This window comes from Mastigoproctus giganteus, chromosome 8, assembly GCF_048544385.1.
Source record: "Mastigoproctus giganteus isolate SK-2022 chromosome 8, ASM4854438v1, whole genome shotgun sequence".
In the NCBI taxonomy this organism is placed as follows: domain Eukaryota; kingdom Metazoa; phylum Arthropoda; class Arachnida; order Uropygi; family Thelyphonidae; genus Mastigoproctus; species Mastigoproctus giganteus.
In genome coordinates this window covers 59,361,291-59,380,420 of record NC_143582.1, presented here as the reverse complement: position 1 = coordinate 59,380,420, position 19,130 = coordinate 59,361,291, and the positions used below count along the sequence as shown (strand labels likewise).

The window sequence follows — 19,130 nt, the reverse complement described above, 5'->3', positions numbered from 1 at the left end:
TCTGAAGAGCAACAGGTTTAGATAGAATATTATTTCTAACAAGAACGGCCATGCCTCCACAGGTAGCGAGTCGATACTCCTATCTCTTCTGAACATGGTATAATTTTTAATGGTAGGACACACTTGTGGATTTCAATAGGTTTCTTGTAGGGATATACATGCTGGTTCATAGCGGTTGACGAGGTCACGCAAGTCATAGTAGTATTAGTGGCATTTGATGCAAGAAAGCAAGTGTACAAGCTTATGCAGCATCAGCCGAAAAAAAAAAAAAAAAAAAAAAAAATCACACCATTCCGTCCAAATGCCTGTCCAGTTCCTCCTCAAATTTATTTGACCTATCAACTTCCATAACAACAGATGGAAGTTTGTTCCAGCAATTAACCACGCGCTGGCTAAAGGCAAATTTCCGCACATCTATTCTACATCTCTCTTTTCTTAATTTGAATTTATGCCACCTTAGGTTCGCAATCTGAACAAGTGGAAGGATCCCATCAGAATTCAGCATGCTCAATTCATTCTAGGTCTTATACACCTCAATCAGATCACCGCACAGGTGCCTAGTCTCCAGCTGCTGCAATTTGCAGAACTTAAGCCTCTCTTGGTAAGAGGATCCCTTCATTCCCCTCACCAATCTTGTTGCCCTTCTCTGTACAAGCTCAAGCAAATCTACATCCTTCCTAAAATAAGGCCTCCAGATCTGTACGCAGTACTCAAGGCGTGGCCTGACCATTGCCTTACACAGAGGGACAATCACCTCCTTTTCCCTGTTAGCAAAATTCCTATATATCATTGACAAAACCCCATGACCTGCCCTGGCAGCCTGTCTGCACTGCTCAGAAAACCTCATATCTGACTACACAAATACTCCCAGGTCTTTTTAATTTTCTACCACCTTAAGTGTAGTACCACACAGTTGGTACGTTTCTCTGGGATTTCTTCTACCCATATACAGTACTTTGCATTTGTCAAGGTTAAACTTCAGTTGCCACTTCTTAGCCCATCTGCCCAAATTATCTAGAACCTGTTGCAGTAGCACACTGCCATTACTGTCATTAACAACCCTGTCAACCTTTGTATCATCTGCAAACTTCAACACTAAGCCTGATATACCTTCATCAATATCATTGATAAATATACAAAACAACAGAGAAACCAGCACCGAACCCTATGGGACTCCAGTAATAACATTAGTCCATGAAGAGCAGTACCCATTAATTACCACCCTCTGTCTTCTCCCACTCAACCATCCTTTTATCCATTGTAGCAACTTACTCTTAATACCATTCTGCTCCAATTTGTACAATAGTCTTCCATGCGCAACAGTGTCAAAAGATTTCCTGAAATCCAAATATATGATATCAAAATTATTTTTTGCATCCAGTTCCTTTGTAACCACATCATAATATCCTATCAAATTTATCAGACAAGACTTTCCCTTAACAAACCCATGCTGTGTCTGAATTATTGCTGCAGTCTTGTCTAGATGATCCTGCAATGCATCTTTAACCAGTGACTCCATTATTTTCCCTGGGACAGAAAACTAATTGGTCTGTAATTACTCGTGTCACCCTTAGATCAACCTCTGTGATTTGGGGATACATTTGCACATCTCCAATCCGTGGGGCCTTCCCCTGAGTCCAAGGAAGCTCTCATAATTATGGCTAAGAGTTTGCTTAGTTGCTTTGCCACCTCCTTTAATATAACTGGATAGATCCCATCCACCCCAGGTGCCTTTCTTATGTTTAGCTTCAACAATTTCTCCTCCACTTTGCTCTCAGTTATTACAAAATCATTAAGCACCCTGCTACAATTTTATAACCTTCTGCCATTTTCAAACCTTAATAACTCCTCATGTGTGAATGTAGAGGCAAAATACTTATTCAGTTTGTTTGCTATCTGAGCAGGATCATCAACAGTCGAACCATCAATATCAAGTGGACCAATCAGATTCATCCCCTTCTTTTTGAGTTTATATAAGTAAAGAAATCCTTGCTGTTTTTCTTAGCATCTTTTGCCAAAGATTACTTGTAATCTGCCTTCGCCTGCCTAACCTCCTTTGTGACCTGATTACAGATTAGCTTATATCTGCCATAGGCTTCTGAGTCACTTGATAATTTATATGCATCCAGTGCATTAGTTCATTTGATAACCATTTAGGCCTAAACCTTGAACAATATTTCTTAATAGGTATGAAACTTTTAGTAGCATCCGCCATTAATTCCTTGAATGCTTCCCACTTAGAATTTACTGTTGGTAACATTGTCAGTTGATCCCACTGTACAGAATTTAAAAACTGTCTGAGACCACTGTACTCACCTTTACGGAAGCAAAAACCCTTTCCTTTACCCCTGATGGTAATTATATCTTTAAGTAAATCCCACATCAGTACACTGTGATCAGTGCCACCTAGTGGTTCCTTTATCTGCAAATTCTTAATACACGAATGATCACTGCTGATAACCAGATCAAGAGTATTACCCTCTCTGGTTGCCTCTCGAACATGCTGCTGCAGAAAACAATCACCCAATAAATCCACAAAAGTCTTACTAGTGTGTGAGTGACCAAACCACAAGTTCCAGTCAATATCTGGGAAGTTAAAATCCCCCATTATAAGACATTCTGATTTCCTAGCCCACTCTATTTCTCTGTACAATTGTTCATTGTACTCATTGGAGTCATTAGGCCTATAACAACACTCCTACTCTTATTTTTTGCTTTCGCAGTGCTTATATCAAACCAATCTGACTCAACAGTGCAGTGTTCGTCTATATCAACTGGATGCACTTCTTTTCATTTTATATTTTTCTTAATTAACAGCATAACACCTCCTCCCTTCCTATCCTGTCAATCCTTTCTGTACACATTGTACTCCCCAAATTCCAGGTCTGCATTCCTTATAACTGTGTGACACCATGTCTCTGCTATCCCAACAATATCCGCCTGTGATGTCTTGACCAACACTTCAAATTCTTCAAATTTATTTACTATACTTCTAGCATTGGTATACATGTAAGTATACATGTAAAGTTGCATGTATACCAATGTACCTATCCTTATTATTAGTTACCCTAACACATCCCCACATATCTATTGTCAGGGAAATGGGAAATGCTTTGTAAAAAGGATAGGTGGAACAGGACCAGGGTATGTCTGCCAGGGGCAAAGGTTGATGACGTTGTGCAGATATCAACTTTTAAGGGCACAAAAGGAGATATAGTTGTACACGTTGGCACTAATGATATTAAGAGTAGGAGACCGGCGGAATTACTTAACAAGTACAGGTCACCGTTGAAAAAAAGCCGTGAATTCGGGTTGAATTTGAAAGTGTCTGCAATTCTGCCCAGACACGATAGGAGGGAGTATATGATGAGAGCCCTGTCGATCAATTCGGCCCTGGAAAGATTGTGCAAGGCTCAAGGGGAAGAATTGTTTTCAGCCTGGTCTGTACTTGTTAACAAGAGAGACTGCTTCTACAGGGATGGGATACACATAAACAGAAAGGGTGCAAGAATGTTTGCTGATGCTATCGAGGCAGTGTTACGTGGGTCGGAAAACTGCTAGATTGGGGGGATACAAGGACTAATAGATTAACAGTAGCCATTGGCAGAAGTGAAAGTGATTCTTGCACTTCTATTGGAATGAGCAGCAGCCTGGAAAATAAGATGCAGGATATTTCAGAGACTGCTGGGAATCATTGGGGTACAAGTAAACACATGGGTTGTGTTAGGGTAGCTAAGAAAAAGAACAGGTGCATGTATACTTACATGTACACCAATGCTAGGAGTTTAGTAAATAAATTTGATGAATTTGCGGTATTGCTCAAAATATCAAAGGCAAATATTGTTGGGATTTCAGAGACGTAGTGTCCCACAGATATAAGGAATGCAGAACTGGAATTTGGAGAGTACAATGTCTACAGAAAGGCTAGAAAGGATAGGAAGGGAGGAGGGGTTATGCTATTAGTTAAGAAATACATAAAATCCAAGGAAGTGAAGCCAGTCGACATCGCTGGACAGTGCAGTGTCGAGTCAGTTTGGTGTGACATGCATTGGGAGATCAAAATTGAGAGTAGGAGTGTGATATAGGACTAATGATTCTGATGAGTATAATAAGAAACTGTACAGGGAAATAGAGTGGGCCAGTAAATCAGAGAGTCTTATAATGGGGGATTTTAATTTCCCAGATATTGACTGGAATTTGGGGGCTGGTCACTCACACACTAGCAAGGCTTTTGTGGATTTATTGGATGATTGTTTTCTACATCAGCATGTTCGAGAGGCAACTAGAGGGAGTAATACTCTTGATTTGATTATCAGTAGTGATTCTTCATGCATTAAGAATCTGCAGATAAATGAACCACTAGGTGGCAGTGATCACAGTGTGCTGAAGTGGGATTTACTCAAAGAGGTAACTACCATTAGGGGTAAAGGGAAGGGTTATTGCTTTCGTAAAGGCGACTACGATGGACTGAGACAGAATGTAAATTCTATACAGTGGGACCAACTGATGATGTTACCAACAGGAAATTCAAAATGGGAAGCATTCAAAGAACTTATCTTAGAACCTACTAGGCTTTACATAAAAAAAAAAAAAAAAAAAAAAAAGTAAATTGTAGCCATTATCAACCCACTGCAGGATGGAAGCCTCCTCAACAATTCATGCTGAGGGAAATGGACCATAATCTGCCACGCTGGTCCAGTGCGGGTTGGCAGATCGAATGTATTTAGCAGTCAGGGGCTTGAATCCCAGTCTACTCAAAGAGTGTGTGCCGCTGCATTCCCACTCCTGACCACTCGGCTACGGAGGCTTTACATACTAACTAAGAAATATTGTTCAAGGTTTAGGCCTAAATGGATGTCAGATGAACTAATGACACATATCACAGAGAAGAAAAATGCATGGGATACATACAAATTAACACATGACACAGAAGCCTATGATAGATACAAGTGTATCTGTAACCAAGTTACAAAGGAGGTTAGGCAGGCGAAGGCAGATTACGAGAAATCTTTGGCAAGTAATGCAAAGAAAAACAGCAAAGAATTCTTTACTTATGTAAAATCTAGAAGGAAGGGAATGAATCAGATTGGTCCACTTGATATCGATGGGTCAACTGTTGATGATCCTGCTCAGGTAGCTAACAAACTAAATGAATATTTTGCATCGACATTCACACATGAGGAGTTATTCGGCGAGGGAAATGCCAGAGGTGTATTCAACTCTGGCAGTAAGCTAGAGAATCTTGTAATAACTGAGAATAAAGTGGAGGAGAAATTGTTGAAGATAAACACAAGAAAGGCACCTGGGGTGGATGGGATCTATCCAGTTATATTAAAGGAGGCAGCAAAGGAAGTAAGCAAACCCTCAGCCATAATTATGAGAGCTTCCTTGGACTCAGTGGAGGTACCCATGGACTGGAGATGTGCAAATGTCACCCCAATTCACAAAGGAGGATCAAAGGCTGACACAAGTAATTATAGACCTGTGAGTTTAACTTCCGTTCCCAGAAAATTAATGGAGACACTGGTTAAAGAAGCACTACAGGATCATTTAGACAAGATTTCAGTTATAGCTCGGACACAGCATGGTTTTGTTAAGGGGAAGTCTTTCCTGACCAATTTGATTGGATACTATGATGCAGTCACAAAAGAACTGGATGCAGGGAATAACTTTGATATTATATACTTGGATCTTAGAAAGGCTTTTGATACTGTTGCACATGGAAGACTGCTGCACAAATTGGAGCAGTGTGGCACTGGAGGCAAATTGCTGCTATGGATAAAGGGGTGGTTGAGGGGGAGAAGACAGAGAGTGGTAATCAATGGACACTGCTCATCATGGACTAATGTTATTAGTGGAGTCCCTCAGGGTTAAGACCTCCTACTATTTGTTTTTCAGATATTAGGATTCTTTAGTTTTTGATATTTATAAGACAGCTTTATTAAGGGCGTTCGCATCTAAGCGTATAGCGCCACTTGTCTTTCCCACGCCCGTCTGTCCGTTCGCATGTAACAACTCGACTCTTAATGGACAAATTTTCATGAAATTTTATATTTGGATATTTTAGAAAAATTTGCAGAGTTTCCACAAAGTTTATTAAATGCACCAATAGAAATGCTGAAATTATTACTTCTTTTTTTATTTTTTTCTCACACATCACATAGGTTATCCGTATACCGTATATTGTACCTGAAGCACTGGATATTATGTTTTCTACAGTATTGGGTCCATTATTGTTTTCTATATTTATAAATGATTTTGATGATGGTATATCAAGCTTAATGTTCAAGTTTGCACATGATACGAAGGTTGGCAAGGTTGTCAAGGACACTACTGACACTATGCTGCTGCAACAGGATCTGGACAGGTTGAGCAGATGGGCTGAGAGGTGGCAAATGAAGTTTAACATTGACAAATGTAAAGTACTACATATGGGAAACAGCAACCCCAGAGCAACGTATCAACTCTGTGGTACTACACTGACAGTGGTAGAGAATGAAAGGGATCTGGGGGTGGTTGTGCAGGCAGATATGAAGTTCTCTGAGTAATGCAGACGGGCTGCAAGAGTAGCTCATTGTGTATTGTCAATGATATATAGGAATTTTTCTAGCAGGGATAAGGAAGTGATTATTCCCTTGTATAAGGCAATGGTCAGGCCACACCTAGAGTACTGTATACAGGTCTGGAGGCCTCATTTCAAGAAGGATGTAGCGCTGCTGGAACGAATACAGAGAAGGACAACAAGATTAGTGAATGGAACAAAGGGGTGCTCTTACGAAGCAAGTCTTAAATTTTGCAAATTACAGTGTCTAGAGACTAGGCACCAGCGAGGTGATCTTTTAGAGGTATATAAAGCCTTGAATGGTTTGAGCATGCTCAGTGCTGATGGGATTATTCCTCTTGCTCAGAATAATCACCTGAGAGGGCATAAATTCAAATTGAGGAAAGACAGATGTAGGATAGACATGCGGAAATTTGCCTTTAGCCTTTAGCTAGGTTGGTTGGTGGAACAGACTTCCATCCCTTGTCGTGGAAGTCGATAGCCTAAATAAGTTTAAGGCTCAGCTGGACAGGTATTTCGAACGAACAGAGGGTGAAGTGGAAGTGGTTATTTTTTATTTATTTATTTATTTTTTTTCTTTTTTGGTTGATGCTGCATAAGCTTGCTTTCTTGCATCAAATGCCTCTACTAATGCTAATCCCATATACCCACCTATTTCACGATGACTGCCATCAGTCCCTGAAACCCCCAGCACCCCTCGCTCCAGGTCGCTACTTATTCTAATAGAAGTTGTGCAAGAATCACCTTCACCTCTGCCTGCGGCTACTTTTAACCTTTCAGTCTGTGAATCCCCCCAAGCTAGCAGTTTTTCGACCCACCTAACACTGCCTCGATAGCATCAGCAAATATTCTTGCACCCTTTCTATTTAAGTGCATCCCATCCCTGTAGAAGCAGTCTCTCTTGTTAAAAAGACTGTTCTCTCTCCTTTTGCATTACAAAAGCCTCTACAATTACACTGGTGAATTCTTTCCATTATGCATTCTTGTTAGTTGTTTTTGTTTCAGACTGTTTTTTGGTTGTAGCTTGTTTATACCTCTCTATTTTTACTTTGTCTTTCTTATGAAAGAAGTTCTAAAATTCCATCATCTGAATTATTCTGCTGATCAATATCCATTTCCGTTGAAATCCGTGGATGCACCATTGGGGTTTCTGTAGCTTTTGGTTTCATTGTTGAAGACGCATCGGCTGAAATGGAGATTGGAGTATTGCTGGCTTGTTCAGTTGTTTGTTGAGAAGGACACTGTTTGGGAGAAGTGAGTATGGATCGTGCCCAATTCGCAATAGATGTATTAGGAGGAATTGTAACATCTGTTTGGATACCTACTGATTGGACATGTTTAGCAGCTGTGGCATACGTACCAGCTTTGGTCCATTTTGATTATTTCTCTTCTCGCCTCTGAATAAGTGACTTTGTTCTCCACTTTATATTTCTGTATTTTTTTCCCTTGCTTCCATAGTTCGCATATTTTGGAGAAAGCTGGGTGATTACCTTTACAATTTGGGCAATGAGGAGTGGTAGCATTGCAATCGGATTGGTTGTGCTCCTTTGATCCGCAGTTAGGACATATCTCACCTCTAACATGCAGTCTGAGAGACTCCATATTTTTGCCACTTATAGCACCTGATTGGGTTTGGGATGTAGGGTCGGACACGGCAATGGAGATAGTCTGCTTTGACAGATGTTGATAAGATGGGAGAGCTAAAAGTGAGGATTATGCTCCTTGTTGGAACGAAAGTACCATCTTTACGAGTCATGATTCTCCTGGCTTGGATGACTCTTTGTTCTCGTAGCTCTTTGACTATTTCCTCCTCTGATATGGTTAATAAGTCCCATTCTGCAATTACTCCCTTAGAGGAATTTATGGTGGCATGGGGAGTGACTTTTATTGGATGTCCGCCAAAAGTTGTCACATTTAATAACTTTGCAGAATACTGGGATTTCATGGTCTCTACCAGAAGATCTCCAGACTTTGGTCACCTTACTGATTTTGGTGAATCTGTGACAGCCTGTTAGCATTTTTGCACAAGGAATGGGAACAATTTACTCAAAGGCTGGTCTGATGTAAAGTGCAGTATGAGGAATGCTGGGATTGAAAACAAATCTTGAGGATTTGTTTTCAATCTCTTGGGTTGGGAAAAGTCATCATCATCAGTGTGTTTTGTCGCTAGTTTTGAGCTTGGAGGCTCTAAAGGAGGAAATGTATTATTATCCATCTTTGCTCCTTTCAGCCCTGGGAGAGTGGATTTCTTCTCCCAGGTTACTGGCCCCGCCACGGGGAGGCAGGAGTAGTGCTGCTAGAGTGACCAAGCAGTATAAAAGTTAGTATATTAGTTAAATGGAAAAAAGAAATGTGATTTGCCTTTCTGAAACTTAGTTATAGACCATAAGACTAAGTTTACTATTATTTAATGAAAACGTAAGAAAACTTTTATAAATGAACAAAAACTGCAGCTTCGAGAAAAAACGCTCTAGAAATCACTGAGAATCGCTTGATCAAGAGAGAGAGAGAGAGAGAGAGAGAAAGTAGAAAGGAATCACCAAGAAAGGGAAGGATGATGATATCCAGCTCAGGACCCTGGGTTTTCCAAGCCCATACTCACTAGGTGTGAGCCCACGGGGTTATATGTATCCCATGCAATTTTATTCTTTGCCACATGTCTAATTAGTTCATCTGCCATCCATTTAGGCCTAAACCTTGAACAATATTTCTTAGATGGTATGAAAAGCCTAGTAGCTTCCAAGATTATTTCTTTGAATGCTTCCCATTTTGAATTTGCTGTTGGTAACATCATCAGTTGGTCCCACCGTATAGAATTTAAATACTGTCTCAGACCACCACAGTCACCTTTATGAAAGCAAAAACCCTTCCCTTTACCCCTGATGGTAGTTACCTCTGAGTAAATCCCATATGAGCACACTGTGATCACTGCCACCTAGTGGTTCCTTTATCTTCAGATTCCTAATGCATGAAGTATCACTACTGATAATTGGATCAAGAGTATTACTCCCTCTAGTTGCCTCCCGAACATGCTGCTGTAGAAAGCAATCATCCAATAAATCCACAAATGCTTTTCCCAAGTTCAGTTAGTATTCAAGGAGGTGGTTATCTCCTTTAAAACTGGGTGAGTAATGCTCATAGTGTTTTTCAGGGCATGGATTGCACTTAAAGAATCAGAGAAAATTATACTATTTTGACTGTCAGAGTATTCATTATACTTGAGGGTCACGTGAACTGACTGCCATTAGTTCCACAGAAAATATAGAGAGTTTATATGGCAATTGAAAGGCCAATATGGTGTTTGGGAAAACTGCAGCTATTCCAACATGTTCTTTGACTCATGTATGTACTACAACACAGGGAACTGATCTATAGCATGGTGCAGTTGCAAGAAATTTTCCTTGTGTAGTGCATATTTTTTCCATTTATGGAGATATACATCACATGGAGGTGGAATCACATCCAGAGAGCAAGAGAGTGGTGCAGGAGTATTTGCAACATTATCAAGAAAAGGTGGATTTAATTCTGATTTAATTCTTCTTGTTCCTGAGGGTTTGTTAGTAGCAAGGAGGTTTGGTGTAACACATCATACTGAAAAGTGAAAACCATGTGCTAGTTCATTCAGGCATGGATCTAATTTTAAATGCACAGCATACAGACTACATACAGTATGTTCCTAGAGTAATGCTTATTAGCATTAGTAGAGGCATTTGATGCAAGAAAGCAAGCTTATACAGCATCAGCCAAAAAAAAAAAAAAAAAAAACCACTTCCACTTCACCCCTCTGTTCGTTCAAAATACCTGTCCAGCTGAGCCTTAAACTTATTTAGGCTATCAACTTCCACGACAAGGGATGGAAGTCTGTTCCACCAACCAACCACCCGCTGGCTAAAGGCAAATTTCTGCACGTCTATCCTACATCTGTCTTTCCTCAATTTGAATTTATGCCCTCTCAGGTGATTATTGTGAGCAAGAGGAAGAATCCCATCAGCATTGAGCACGATCAAACCATTCAAGGCTGTATACACCTCTATCAGATCACCTCGCCGGTGCCTAGTCTCCAGACACTGTAATTTGCAAAACCTAAGCCCTTCTTCGCAAGAGCACTCCCTTGTTCCATTCACCAATCTCGTTGCCCTTCTCTGTACTTGTTCCAGCAGCTCTACATCCTTCTTGAAATGAGGCCTCCAGACCTGTGTACAGTACTCCAGGTGTGGCCTGACCATTGCCTTATACAAGGGAATAATCACCTCCTTATCCTGCTAGAAAAATTCCTATATATCACTGACAATACACCATGAGCTACTCTTGCAGCTCATCTGCACTGCTCAGAGAACTTCATATCCGCCTGCACAAACACCCTATCATATTTACCATTGATTCCATTTACCATATTGCAATATGATAAATGGAATCAAGCCAAGAGTACACTGGCTGTTGATGAGCTATATACTGGTTCTCCATAATCAAGTTTATATCTTATTAAGGTTCTGTATAACTGAAACAACAAAAATCATAAACTCCCCACTTAGTTGCTGAGAGAACCCAAATGACAGTTAGCTTTTTCTGACATGATGTTCTTAGTTTTTTAATGAAAACTTACCTCTAGAAAGGTAAGTTTATGGTTTTATGTGATTCTTAGGAACCATATACTAGCACTGGTTTGCCAATTAAGTTGCAGTTCCAGATCTGGGGTGAAAGTTACATTAGCAGAAAAAATGAATGCATGTTGTTTTTTTGACACAGTTGAAATCCATTGATTTGTGCCCATGAACTGATCTCAATTATTGCCCCTTGTAATTGTCTATCAATGATATGCATATTGGTGGATTATGTATATGCATAATCCACCAATTATGCTGCAATGTGACCTTAACTTTCATTTAGTTTTAGCTGTAGAATATCTTTAGTCTGAGATTACATAATCAACATATAAATACTAATTTGTTAACCAGTACAGCAATGCAGTATGCGAATATTCAGTGGTATTCATTAGAAGGGGTTATTTAATTATTTATTATTTTATTAATACATTATGTAAATTACCATTCACTTTACTTCTGTTACAAATTAATACTATTAATTTGTAACAGAAGTTACATATTAATTTAATGCACAATACCATTAGTATTGCGCATTAAATTAGTATTAATATTAAAATTAATGTCTTAACTATTAATTATCAATGCATTACATAACATTACATTGTATTTAATAACACAAACTTAAATGTAGGTAGGATTATTAAGTTCAAAAATTATTATTTTAATAATTTTTGACCTTTATCTCTTTTGATTTTTTAAATGATTATAAAGTAATCATTAATTAAACTCTGTGTTAAATTACCACACTTATCTGTTCTGCTGTTTTTACAGTCATTAAAGACAGCTTACATTTTACACAGGTTTAAGCACATATTTGATCACTATTCTCCATTTCTGATTTACTTGTATACCAAGCTGCTAAAAAAACTTAAACCTAAAACTACTCACCATCAAATATAGCAGGTTGTTTATTCCTAAAATACATAAGAGCTGGGAATGAAGTGACACCATATTTCTTTGCTGTAGACTTTTCACTGTTTTTAACAAAGGCAACTCCAAATTTTTCTGCATCATCATCTATTCTTTCCAATTCTTCAAGAATTTTTGGACACTCTTTACAATTTTTTGTATCTGAAATTCACAGATTATGTACAAATTTTATAAATATATTATGTAAATTATACGATAAACTATAATCACAAAACTTACACAAATCAAAAATTAATCCCAAAATCCTTGATGGGAAAATTATATTTTGATGTAATGGATTAAACAGTCGTTATTTGTTATTTGGTTATTAGGAGCATTAGCAACTAAGGCCATATTGCTCCGGAATTAAACAGTCAAACAATGACAACATGTAACAGTTTCTTTAGTTGTTCAATAAAAAATTTTATTTATTTATTGTTATTTTTTTTTGTTTATAGTAACAACAAACATGAGTGGTTACCGTAGCCTACAATACTCTGGTACCATGTATGAATTGAGAAGATGGAAGATACTTGTTAAAATTCATACTTGAATTTTAATAGTTTGCAATATACTGGAAATACATGAGAGTGAAGTTTAGTCCAAAAAAACAGGGGTAAGAGAGAGATTCCAAGATGAATAAAATTTAGTTCAGTAAATTTGGGATGAACTGTGAATGGATGCTAACTAACTGATACATGTATTTAGGCTAGTTTGGAATAAAGGGTGGAATTGCAAATGCTAATTCAGAAGACCATCGCCCACAGAAAAATGAGTAGAAAGGCAGGTAACAGAAACTGAAAACTTGTGTGATAAAGAGTTTATCAAGTTTATAAGAGAGGGTTGTTTTGTTATTTGGTTTTTAGGAGCATTAGCAACTAAGGCCATATTGCTCCGGGATATGCGGTGGTCATTCCCTGACCTTTCCGCATCCTCCGTATTTGGTGGTGATGGGTCCGAACCCCAGTCTAATCAAGAAGTGTGTGCTACGCACTGCTGCTCCTTCCCACCTAGCTACGGAGATGCCATATATAAGAGAGGGATTATTAATTAACCTGACATGGAAAATACAGGAGTTGAACTGTGCAGCAGGCATACGGTTAGATAGTCTAGATAAGCTGTGCAGTAGGAATGTAGCTAGATTGTCTGTATGAACTGTGCATGTTATTGCATAATATCAACCTTCCCCCTCACTCCTTAAATTTAAATTAGTATTAGCAGTGGCAGAAAAAAAAATTATCATACTGAAAGGGAAGAAAACACAAGAAATTGAGTACATTTATCAAAAAGAAACAACTAATGTGGTCACTAAACCTATACATATAATGGTGACTTGAGTGAATTTGACCCGAGATTTGAGTGCAGTTCTACAACAGTGTGAACATGCATATATATCTCCCATATACTAAGGGAGATATATAATATCCCATATAATAAGAGTGATTCAAAAAACTAGAGACCTGTAATTCTGACTTTTGTGGCAGGAAAAATTATGAAATCTGGGATTAAAAATGTAGTGCAAGATGAACTCAATAGTAAGAATAAAATAAGAGAATCCCTATATAGATTTCTGGGGGGGGGGGAGAATCCTGCCTAGTCAAGGTAAGGCATTGTTACATAATCGCAGTATTACACAATATTCACAGAATATTTAAATTAGGCAGGCATCTGCCTTATCATTTCAAGTTTATAATCTTATGATGGTAACAAATTTTTTTTTTTTTTATTATTATTACATAAGCATAGCATTACAAACAGTTCTGATAATCACCTTGTTTTTCCTTCCTCTAAACTTGAAAACAATATCCACAAGGATTTCAAAATGTCATCAAAATTGGCCTCTAAAATGGTGGGGTTATTAGAATGTTTTCTGTAAAGTTTTCTTTCTTCCAACTTGTTTCAATAAACTTGATAATTTTTTGTCTTAAAAATTCATGGAGTGCAGTGTTGTTTAATCTCTTATTACAATTAATAAATTATCTTATTTACCGCAAATAAACACTAACAAAAGAATGCAAGATCAGAAACTAGAGCCAATCTTGCAAAGGAATATTAACTCATCTTTAAAACGGGTAAAACAAGTTCCAAACCATCACTATTGCACATGCATTATTTACTACATCTATGACATGAAAGGCAGCTTGTATATCAATATTTTTATGGTCTGTGCTTTTTTTTTTTTTTTTTTTTTTTAACATATATTGATTCAACTTAGGCTTCTTAAACAAAATAACCCAGGCAATACTAGATTTAAGTAGTCTAGAGCAGTCAGACCACTGGTGTTCCATGAGAGAATTTTGGTGGTCCGCAGAGTAATCTGAATATATTTGCAATTTTCGTGTTTATTAAAATGTTTCATTATATTCTGAATCTATTTTTTTTTTTGCAATTTTCACCTTATTACGTTGCATGTTTATAAAAGGCCCAGTGCAATATCCAGTATTAGCAATGCTTTTATTGTAAAAAAATATAGAAAGCTATTTCTACAAAGGGTACCAGGAAAGTTTTGCAATATGATGCAACAATGAATCACAGGAAGCTGCTTGTTGCTGCATGTTGAGACATGTTCATACGTGCATAGTAGCCGCTGCGCCAAGTCAACAGTTTTGCGGTATAATTTCGTGCGTGGTTTAACCATAGACCAGTGCTTAGAAGAAATGACTCTTGCACTAGATGATGATTGTCCACATGTACAACAATATTCAGGTGGTATAGAGAATTCCAAAGGGGAAATTTCACTCTGGAGGATTCTGAGAGGCCGGGAAGGCCACGAACCTCAGTTACGGAGGAAAACGTTACTGCTGTGAGGAAAATGCTTGACGAAAACAGGCAAGTGACCTACCAACGGATAGAGGATACTTTGGGCCTAAATGCACCAGCAATTCGTTCGATTCTGCAACATCATTTGCACGTGAAGAAACTTTGTTCTCTCTGGGTGCCGCATCAACTGACTGAAGAGCAGATGACACGACGTGTGACTTGGTGCCGGGAGATGTTAAAAAAGTTTGATAAGGGACAATCTCGGTATGTGAACAACATCGTGACAGGTGACGAGACTTGGCTGTACTATTACGCTCTGCCGACCAAGGCTCAAAACAAAGTTTGGGTCTTTGATGATGACGACACACCCGTAATTGTCAGAAAAATCCCGATCTGTAAAGAAGAAAATGATAGCTGTATTTTTCAAATCGAGTGGAATTGTGGAATGTGTCGTTTTGGACCCGCAGAAGACAGTCACAGCTAAGTGGTATACTTAACCGGGAAACCGGGGAAACTAGGCAAGAAACCGCATGAAATTCGGAACAAGCTCTTACAACAATGTTACCGCATCCGGGGTAGCCGATGTACCAGCACTGGGGACCCAGGGTACTGGTGTGAAGTGGACCACTGGCCACAGAACAAGCTCTTATAACAATGTTACCGCATCCGGGGTAGCCGATGCGCCAGCACTGGGGACCCAGGGTGCTGGTGTGAAGTGGATCACTGGCCACAGCAATAAGCTTACTACGCCGAAAAGGACAATTAACATTGGCAAATGGAATGTTCGAACGGGGCACCATGTTGGACAAAAGGAAATCATTGCCCAAGAACTACTTAGGTGCAAGATATCAATCGCGGCATTATCCGAATTAAGGCTCACCGGGTCTGGAACGATGATCATCCAACCACCAGCACCTAACGAAGCGGTTATGCTATTCTACTCTGGTGGTGAGAAACGAGAAGCAGGAGTGGGCTTTATGGTCGGTGCTCAGGCCACCAGTAGTGTGATCGCTTTCCAACCAATATCGGACCGCCTGGCAGTCCTTACTGTCAAGGGCACCATCAAGACCCATATTATCTCGGCCTATGCACCAACTGAGACTAGCCTGGACCCGACCAAGAATGACTTCTACAACCAGCTCCAACATACGCTGGATTCAATTCCGCAGACAGAAGTGATCATCCTCGCAGGGGACTTTAATGCCCACATTGGCGTGGACAGATCTGGTTGGGAAACAACAATGGGCAAGTTTGGCCATGGGAAGATCAATGACAACGGACTACGTTTGTTGTCCTTTGCCGCATCTAACAACCTGATCATTGGAAACAGCCATTTCCAGCACCCTCAAAAACATCAACTTACATGGCGAAATCCATCTGGCAAGGACTCAGCAATCCTGGACTACATTTTGATCAATGCCAAATTTCGCTCATCACTCGTGGACGTTCGTGCCATGAGGGGACCTGATTGCGGATCTGATCACTACCTCATCCGGGCTAAGGTGCAGCTCAAATTACGGCATGCAAAAAGATCATCTCGGTCAGCCAAGCTGGACTGGAGGCAGCTAATGAATGCTGCCAACAAACAGGCATATCAGATTGCCCTATCCAACCGCTTCGAGATGCTGGCCGTGCCCGAGGATATAAATGAAGAAAAAAAGCAGATCTCTGATGCCATCCTGGAATGTGCCAAGCCCCTATGTCCACCTGCCCGACGTCGAACGCAACCATGGATATCAGACGAGTGCCTCGACCTCGTGGACAAACGGAAACAGGCAAAGTTGAACTTTGAACGGTACCGGCAGCTAAACCGAGAAGTCCGACAAAGAATGACAGCAGAAAGAGAAGCATACTGGAACCAAGTGGCAGACGATCTTGAAGTGGCGGCATCCAAGAACAAGTACCGCACTCTGGGCGCCTCCGTAGCCAGGTGGGAAGGAGCAGCAGTGCGTAGCACACGCTTCTTGATTAGACCGGGGTTCGAGCCCGTCACCACCAAATACGGAAGATGCGGAAAGGTCAGGGAATGACCACCGCATATTCCGGAGCAATATGGCCTTAGTTGCTAATGCTCCTAAAAAACACCAAATAACAACAACAACCGCACTCTCTACCGCACCCTCAGATGTCTGAGATGTCTGAGTGGAAAGACCAAATTGATTAGTGATAACATCAAGAATACCAATGGGACCTTCGTGCGATCACCATCCGAACGCCTGCAACGGTGGAGTGAATTCTTCAAAGCTTTGTATAATCACGACCCACCTCAGGGACCGCCAGCAACAGCACTCTCGATCGACCCCCCCCCTGAGGTCTCCATGGTCGATGTTGAGCCTACAGTAGAAGAAGTGAAAGCAGCCATACAATCCCTGAAGAATGGCAGGGCACCAGGAGTGGACCAAGTCACCACATAAGCGACCAAAGCCGGGGGAGATGTACTGCTTCGCCGACTACACTCGCTCCTCAAAACCATCTGGTGCACTGAACAAATTCCGCTAACATGGAGGAAAGCCATTATCGTACCGATCCACAAGAAAGGTGATAACCGGGACTGCAAGAACTACCGTGGCATCAGCCTCCTTTCCATCATCGGAAAGGTCTTTATGAAGATCATCCAGTCAAGACTGCAAAAACATCGCGAGCAAACCAGTCAAGAAGAACAGGCAGGATTTAGACCTGGGCGAGGATGCTGTGATCAAATCTTTGCCATTCGTCAGCTGATGGAGGAGAGGATCCGGTGTGGACAGTGAACCGTCATTGTTTTCATTGACTTTAAGTCTGCTTTCGACTGTGTCCACCGGCCTGCCTTATGGAAACTACTAGAGGTTGAACATGTACCTCGAAAAGTCATCACACTCCTCCAAACTGCATACAACGGTTTAACCAGCCAGGTGCGCATCCAGAACGATTTATCTGAGGAATTTACCATCCAAACTGGAGTCCGCCAAGGGGATGTAGCCTCCCCGTTGCTTTTCAACATCGTGATCGACGCCATTATGAGGCAAGCATTCAGAAACAGACAGGGCATACAATATGACAAGGATCACTATGTGACTGACCTGATGTTTGCTGATGATAGTGCTATCCTTGCCAGTAACGACGCTGAAGCCACGGACATCCTCTACGACATTGCCCGGCCATACAGTTTGAAGATCAATACTGGTAAGACAAAGGCCCTGACAACAGATGGGTCGCAAGCCACCATCTAACTCGAAGGCGTCCAGATCGAGCAAGTGCAGGACTTTAAATACCTTGGGTCACTGGTCCAGAAGAAGAAAGTTGCATCCACCATGGAAATCCACAGCAGAATTGGACAGGCGGCCACTGCGTTCGCCTCGCTCAAATGGTGTCTGTGGAAGAGGACCAACATTTCCACAAAGACTAAAATCCGACTCTTCCAGACTTTGATTCTGCCCATTCTTCTTTACGGATCGGAAACATGGATTTGTCTCAAGTTAGATTTGAACAAACTTGAGGTATTCCAAATGCGATGCCTGCGGCAGATCTTGGGCATCTCTCTTCGCGACCGCATCACTAATGATACCATCCGCGCCAGATGCCAACAGCAACCAACCATTGCCGACCAAATCCAGAAGCGAAGGCTTGGATGGTTTGGCCACGTATGTAGAATGGGCACGAACAGAATACCATCCAGACTCCTTTGGAGACAACGACCCACCCAATGGAGCATCCAACGGACCGCGCCTAGGAAAACGTGGGCCAAGCAAGTGGAAAATGACTTGAAGAGCCAACGTCTCGACCTTAACCAGGCCAGGACTGACGCCATTGATCGTAAGGTATGGAAGAACATCACAGAGCAAGTCCGAAACCCTGCGGCACCTACAGCAGCATACTGGTTGCGTGGCCAACCGCCTCCCCCAGCTGCCAGCTAAGGACCAAAGAAGAAGAAGAAGTGGTATACTGAACAATGCCTGCCTAAAGTCATTGGATCTATGAAGAACCTGTGGCCAAAGTCAAGAATGGACACCTGGTACCTCCATCACGATAATGCTCCAGCTAACCGTGCCAAAGCCTGCACCGAATATTTGACCACGACAGGACTGAAACTTCTCGAGCACCCTCCCTACAGTCCAGACCTTGCTCCCTGCGACTTTGCACTGTTCCCGCATGTGAAAATGAAGCTAAACGGGAGGCGGTTTTCCAGTGATGAGGACCTTCTACGGGCTTGGGACAACGAGTGTGCTTTACTCCCTAGTGAAACTTGGCAGAACTGGTTTAAAGATTGGTTTCGGAGGATGGAGAGGTGTATTGAATGTAGAGGAAATTACTTTGAA

At 40.7% G+C, this 19,130-nt stretch overlaps 1 protein-coding gene across 1 annotated transcript in view; it reads right to left on the bottom strand.

Annotated features, from left to right (window-relative positions):
• Positions 1-19,130, bottom strand: part of LOC150081560 (uncharacterized) — a 710,435-nt gene that overhangs the window by 653,061 nt on the left and 38,244 nt on the right. The window contains exon 2 of the mRNA XM_090380128.1: positions 12,055-12,237. Coding sequence (XP_090236254.1) covers positions 12,055-12,237 — 183 coding nt within the window. The remainder of the gene's footprint in view (positions 1-12,054; positions 12,238-19,130) is intronic.